Source organism: Pinus tabuliformis, chromosome 2_1, assembly GCF_031772625.1.
Source record: "Pinus tabuliformis cultivar Carrire ecotype Pingquan chromosome 2_1, CPIR1, whole genome shotgun sequence".
Taxonomy (NCBI): Eukaryota; Viridiplantae; Streptophyta; class Pinopsida; order Pinales; family Pinaceae; genus Pinus; species Pinus tabuliformis.
In genome coordinates, this window is record NC_142299.1 from 238773392 (window position 1) to 238780360 (window position 6969).

Here is a 6969-nt window from a genome sequence, read left to right on the forward strand (position 1 = left end):
TTTCTCCTTTACCTTCTGGAGTTCAGAAACTTGGAGTTTTTTTTTTTTTTCCGAAGAAAAAATCAAAACTTTTCATTAGCATAATAAAAAGTTTTACAATCTGTCTGGATCACTGATCATACTGGACGGCTCAGCTAGAGCTGATCATACTATCTGCTGGCTCATAGAGCATCAAGAAACATAAGACGGTAAACAGACGCAGTCTTTGAAGACTACAGACACAGTCCCTCATCCGGATGATATACATAATCTTTTTAAAGACACGACTTGGGCCTCCTTCAGAAGAGGAAAACGACCCCGTGAAAACAACTGTCATAAGAACTGTAACATAAACGAGAGATATAAAGGAAAGTTTTTTAACACTGTATTGTTTTCCGGATCAGAAATGTAGAAAATATTTATGGAAACAGAGTCTGTTAATGAAAGTATTTTATACATGAGGTCGAAAAAAAGTAAGCAAAAAAAAGGAAGGGAAGAGTCCCTTCTCATTGAGGAGGAGCAAAAGGAGGCTGCTGTGAAAAGTTTTGTTGCCCCTGGCAGTATTCCTCTATTGACCAGTCGCCCAGAACCTGTTGTAAACCAGCTTTAGATAGCTGGTCGGCTTCTTCATTTTTCTCCCTGTAGATATGACAAATATGAAAACTGTTAAAAGATGACTTCAATAACAAAATTTCTTCTAACAGTGGCTTTAAAACCTGATTTTGACAAGATGCAGCTCCATTGACCCATTTAATAACATTTTGTGAATTGCCAAAAACTTGAATAGTGAAGATGTTCCTCTGAAGTAGCCAGCACAGCAAAAGGTGTAAAGCAGACAGTTCAGCAAAATTGTTTGTCCCGGGGCCTAATCCAACAGAAGCTTTTAAAAAATAATCGGCGGATAAATGAATGCTAATCCCAGCTCCAGCCCTGTTGTCCTGGGAGGCTCCATCAAAGAAGGCCCACGGAGTACCTTCCTTGATAATAAGTGGCTTATCACGGCTTGGGGGATTTTTCACTTCAGGAGCCGGAATAGCAGAATATATGGCTGCGCAGTTAGAAGCTATAACAGAAGTGGGGATGGTTTTGTCATGGAAAATACTTTTGCTTCTCGCAAGCCATACTCCCCAGAAGAAAATTAGAGGAAGATTTCTCAGGTTTCCTTCCGGATGGTTCTGCCACCAATTTTTCCATGCAACGTCTAAAGGCTCAGCTCCCCATTGTGCTTTGACATTAAGCATAACTGTAAGCTCTTCCCAAATCTTTAAAGAAACTGTGCAGGATGTAAAAAGATGACTAATAGATTCTTCTTCTGACTTACAAAGCGGACATCTTCCTGGACCAACAAGGTATCTGGCTTGAAGTCTGTCCCATGTTGGGACTTTTCCTTTAAGAAAACACCAAAGAAAAATCCTGGCCTTTGCTAGACTGGTAAGTTTCCAAATGTTTTTAGCCCACCACTCCGGGATATCCCATCCTTTCTGTTTCATTAAGAAGGAATAACCATCTTTAGGATAGTATTCTCCAGTTTTCCCCAGGGCCCAGATCAGCTTATCTGGTTCGTTTTTGAGTCTGACATGAGAACGGTGGAGTTCTTGGATGACGGATGCCCATTCATTCTTCCGTCTGATATTTAACCCTAGTTCCTCATCACTTTTCCAAGCCTGGCCCCATATAGTGGAGTGGCCTACTTTCTCCACCTGATTTAGGGTGACTATTCCCTTGCTGTCGAGGTGTCTGAGAAGCCCTGGAGATAGAGCATAAGATTCATTGCAGCCGACCCAAGGGTCCCTTCCGATTCTGATGTGACTACCATCTCCCACTTTAGAAACTTGGAGTTTTATCTCCTCCATGGACTTCATTAATTATTCTGTACTTTGACATGAATTTTTTTCTTGTGTTGTACCTCTGCTTGTACCTGTAATTGTTTCTGCCGTGACCAGAGGGAAATTTGGTGCAAGAGCTGTTGCAAGTGTTGATGGGACTGTTGTGGAGACTACTGGTATCACATTTTGAGGCTGAGAGGTCGACTCACTCTACCTGCTCTTTAGTGATTTTTCTAATTCCTGCTCAGTCTCCTTCAACTGTTCATTTAGCTTAAGGACTATGTCCATAAGCTCTTCTTTAGACTTCTTTTGAATAACTTCAGTAGTTTGTGGATGCCTTGATGGAGGCAACTTTAACTGCTTTCTCAAGGCAGCTATATCTTCATATTTTTTCTTTATCAAGGCCTCTGCAGCTTTTACATCTTATGGGTTATGACCCAATCCAATAATCAACTCCTCCAGTGATTTGATTCTATTGTCTTTAGCCTGTGAGGAGGCTCTTTTTAGCTGTAGTTGAGCAGTGGTGTTGTTCAAAGAATTTTCTAATCTGTGGGCCATCATGGCTTTAGTTTTCAAGGTGGAATACACCATCTCCCCTGTCTGCTTATGTAATTCAATCTGGTCTAGGGGATGTATGTCTTTGGCCATGACCTCAAAATCATTTTTGAGGTAGTCTCCAATTGACTGAGGTTGTTGTACTTTGGGCTTAAAATAGCTCATCTACATTTTGCTTTCCTTGATATCGTAGGCTAACATCAACCTAGTCTGATTGGTGGGAGCCATCTTCATGTATTGATTGTAGACTTGGGCCCTTAATGGTTCATTCTTAGCCTTTATCTCTTTAAATTTTTCTTTAATATCCAGGGACTTGTTAGCTGAAGGCCTAATAGATGATACTTCAGCACTTTGCTATCTTTCTAGCTCCTGTCTTTATGAGCTAGAAGGTGTCCCACCTGCTGGGAAGGTATGCTGACTATCTACACTTTCTTTCCTCTGAATCCCTGTAGTTTCTTCAAATAATTCCTCTTCTGAATGGGGATTTAGCCTGTGCCTCTTATCACTAGGCTAATTTGAACGACCAGTGGTAGGGGTAGCTACTTCCATATCTCTTTTTAAGCTCTTTTCTTCATTCAGAGGAGTCTGCAAAATTGGGGGGTCTATCATGTTGACTTGAGTTGGATGGGCTTGTGCTTGAACTTGTTCCTGAGAGGTTTCAGGCTATTTCGACATGTTTGATTACCCTATTGCTGAAGTGCTGGTTCCCTATTCTCTTCCCTATGATGTCTCTGCAAGTGGTGCACTTTTTTCTTCTAAATGCCTTTGAGAAGTATCTGCTGTTGAGGCACTAGTCCCTATTGTTGGTTTCTGAGAAGTCCCAACTGGCACCTGTTCACAAGAGTCCAGGTCAAGTGTTTTTTCTAGGTCTTTCATTACATTTTCTACATTGACCTAATCACTATCCATTTATGCAACAGTCCCTTCCCTTCATTCATCCATGTTAGCATATTTCTCAATTTCTAGAATTCTGCGATGAAAATATGGTGATAGTCTATTTTTCATTCTCCTATCACAGATGAAATTGTGGGGGTCATATGGAGTCCAACCAATTTTTTTTTTTAATCTCATGTAGTCTTCTAGGATTTTCTCTGCTGCTTTGTCTGGTTCTCTATTGTTGTAGACAAATGGGTCTAGGTGATCCTTGATTCTTAATTGCGCTTTCTTCTTGGCTTTGGTGAAATGAATCTGATATGAATGGATCATTTTTCTATAATATTCCAAAGAAAACAGTCTCATTGGAACATATTTTGGTAGCTTGAATGAGGGAGCTCACAACCATATACCCTAATTTTTATGTGATTCTGGTATAAGTACCAGTCACCTACCCTATATTGTTTTGATAGCTAAGGATCCTTTTGATTTCATCACTTATCCTAGGAGGAGGATTCCGTATCAGCAAGGCAGTCACTGGATGGACAAACTGGTCAATGAACTCATTATAGGTATAAGGGCAAGCAAAAGATTCATGGAAGGTGGAAATCCAAAAAATGACAGACCTTGGATTACCTTTGTATCAAGTTTGTTCATAGAAAATGGGAATTTGTCAGACTAATGGTAGAGGATGAGGTGATATATGAATGTGGAATAATTGAAGACCTTTTCATTCTCCAATCTCATGAACTGGTCATGGATTTTATCAGCTATAAAAGCAGCATAATTGTATCTAATAGTAGGGGGCTGACCAAGGGTAAAAATGGACATCAATACTAGGGTAAATTCATCTACATATTCACTGGTGTTGAATCCCATGACTGCAGCTATCATCTCAACTATAGTTTTACCTATCTCAGTGAAGAAAACTACCATATAAGGAGGAGGATCTTTGGGTTGATGGTTTTTATCCATAAAAGTTTGACAAAGGCGATTGAGTTCAGCTTGGGATAACTTAGTTAATTTCTCAAGAAAATCTACAAGGGAAATGGGGGTGAGGGCTTGATTGGGATGAAATTGTAGCATCTCATTGATTGAGTCTACAGTTATTGTGAAAATGACTATTTCGTTGGGAGACATCACTGCTCTGAGGTTGGGGTCATAATTTGCATGGCACTTATGGATTATATCAGGGAAAACATGTACAAAGGGGAGAAAATACATTGGGAGATTGGATTCCCACAGTCCTATGGCATCATAGCCATTCAAGTGATTATCTTGGCATTGGCAAAACACTTTCAGGTGGTCTTTATCAGTGGTTAGGTATTTTATTTGAAAATCCTTATCTGCTAGGGGCAGATAATCTAAATCACGGTGAGGGGTGGTAATGGGTGCAATATTTAGGGCTACCGGAGTTTCCATTCTGGTTCTTATGGATTTAGATAGCAAAATAAGGTTTTCTTTGTAAAATTGGTGAAACAGAGGGTCTGGGGAACTTGAATTTCAAGGGTGGTAACTGAATTATGGCGAATTGGGATTTTTTCAATTAATTTGCAGAGAAAGAAAGTATTCAGAGGGCTTCTTGATTGGAATTCGATAAATACCTAGTTTTATGTGAGGGTGATGGAATGCAGGTACAATGGGTGTGAATGGGGGACTTTGAGCTGTGTCAACTGCAAATTTTGAAGTTGGTTGGCGGCTGGGAGCACAAGCTAGTTGACCTCGTCGTTCAATTTGCATGGATATATGCGTTTACAGAATAGGACGATGAACTGCTTTTCTTTTGTTTTTTATATAAAGTCAAAATTTGGCGGGTTTTGGGATTTGGACAGGTGGTGTTAGTGGGCGAATGATTTGATGTTTCGTTGTTTAGTGGAAGGCGGTAAGCAGTTTCTATCACACCACTATTGGAGGGGGTGGTATTTGGGCTCATACGTGCGATACCATATGATGAGCGATGCGTGGGGAGGGTAGTGTTTGCAAAACTACTTTGCGACCGCATGCTAACATTTGATCGCGAAGGGTCGTGTGATATGCTTGACAGCCATTGGATGTGGGGGGCTTGATCGGACGATTATCAGGGAGGTGAGATGATGGGAGTTTAGGCGGGCCCAACACAATTAAAGATTTTTTATTCATATCGGGAGCAACGTGATTGATCGGGAATGTTATTAATTAACCGTGGGGGTTAATTAATCCTCATTTAAGGTGGCAGGGGTCAAGGCTCTTAATTAGTTACAGATTAACTAATTAATCCCAATTAATGCTGTATTATGGTTATATTTTAACCAAGGGGCGAGATATGTAAAATTTCGGGATTTTATATAGTTATAGTAATATAGGAATGGGTAGAATTTTATAGGGGAAATAAATAATATAAGTTAAAAGTTAATATGATCAAATGAATGGAAAAAGTGCTAAGTTTAAACATTTCATATATATATTTGAAACTTAGGCTAAGTGAAAAATGAGTGTTTTTATGGAAAATATTTTAATTTTCCTAAGTAAAATAGGATTTTACTTAGGAAAAACTTTATCAAGGGAATGAATGATTTTATGAAGGGGTGAATATTGATTTTAAGTACTTAGGCATTATAAATTATTGGGCCGAGGGTCCAGTCCCTCCAAAAGTCAGAGAAATGCTCTGAGCCCCTCTAATTTGATAGATACCTTGGCACTTTAGGGGAAATTAGTGAAAATTTAGGAGAAATGAGTAGGGAGGTTAATTATTTTGACTTTGATTGCTTGATGTGCCTTCTATGTAATACATGCCTTTGCTTTGTGATGAAAGTAAAAGATTTACACATTTAGAATCATCATTCACCACATGTCATTTTGCAACCATCATCTACTTACCCTATTGCTATAGAAATATTTGGGCACTGCAACCCCAATCACATATGTCCATAAACCAAGGGCTTATAAACCCATAAAAGTGTTGTTTCATACCCTAAAGGAACAAGGTCAGCTGATTACATCATCTCCCAGAAGTTTTCCATGAAAAACTACTCAGAACTGGTCAAAACTGGACCATACAGACTGCTCCATGCATAGGGTGCGATGCATCTCACCTATTACACATGGGGGTGTGATGCATACTGGAAAGCCCTTATGTAGGGTGCGATAAATGAGAACATACAAATGGCAGAAGCAGTTTGCTAGGTGGAAACTCAAAGAATCTTCTAGAAACTTCTCATTTGACACTTGCCTCTCTGAATTTGCCTAGTGATGAGTAAGAGATCATGAAATCTCCAAGTGGAGCCAAGAACTATTAGTGAAATGACACTAATCAAAATCGTAGAAGCTGACTCACTCTCCTGTAAACATCTATATATGGATCCCTCATCCTAGAGATCCGGAGGCTGGAATATTGTAATTTGCAAGGAAGTGCTGTTGGTTTCTCTTTGAAGACATTGTTGGGTGATCTTGCTTTGTATGACGTGAATAGGTCTTTTATGCTAGGAGGACGATGCTAGATCAGATAGCCTGGTTGTAATCCTCTCTTTTACTACTTATATCAATAAAGATATTTGAGTTTTCCTCCATATGCTTGTATATCTCTGAATCTTGTATTTGTATATGCATTTATATGGTCAATGTACATCTAATCCTACATTGTTTATGGTTATAGATCTATATGCTTTGATGGTATTTTGCTACCTTGACTCTACAGGTGTTCTTTGAAGCGGGACAAGTGAGAAAGGAGTGGCGAAAGCTCTATCAAAGGAGGGATGAA

General features: G+C 39.4%; 1 protein-coding gene across 1 annotated transcript; it reads right to left on the minus strand.

The window, feature by feature from the left end:
• Nucleotides 1-485: 485 nt before the first annotated feature.
• On the minus strand, nt 486-1832 carry LOC149199595 (uncharacterized). The gene has a single exon (XM_089400629.1). It carries the CDS (start codon nt 1830-1832, stop codon nt 486-488), a length of 1347 nt encoding a protein of 448 aa, XP_089256755.1.
• Between the last annotated feature and the right edge of the window lie 5137 nt (nt 1833-6969).

Bases quoted from the DNA above. Each gene is read 5' to 3' on its own strand.
- LOC149199595 (XM_089400629.1), bottom strand. From the start codon at position 1,832: ATGGAGGAGATAAAACTCCAAGTTTCTAAAGTGGGAGATGGTAGTCAC.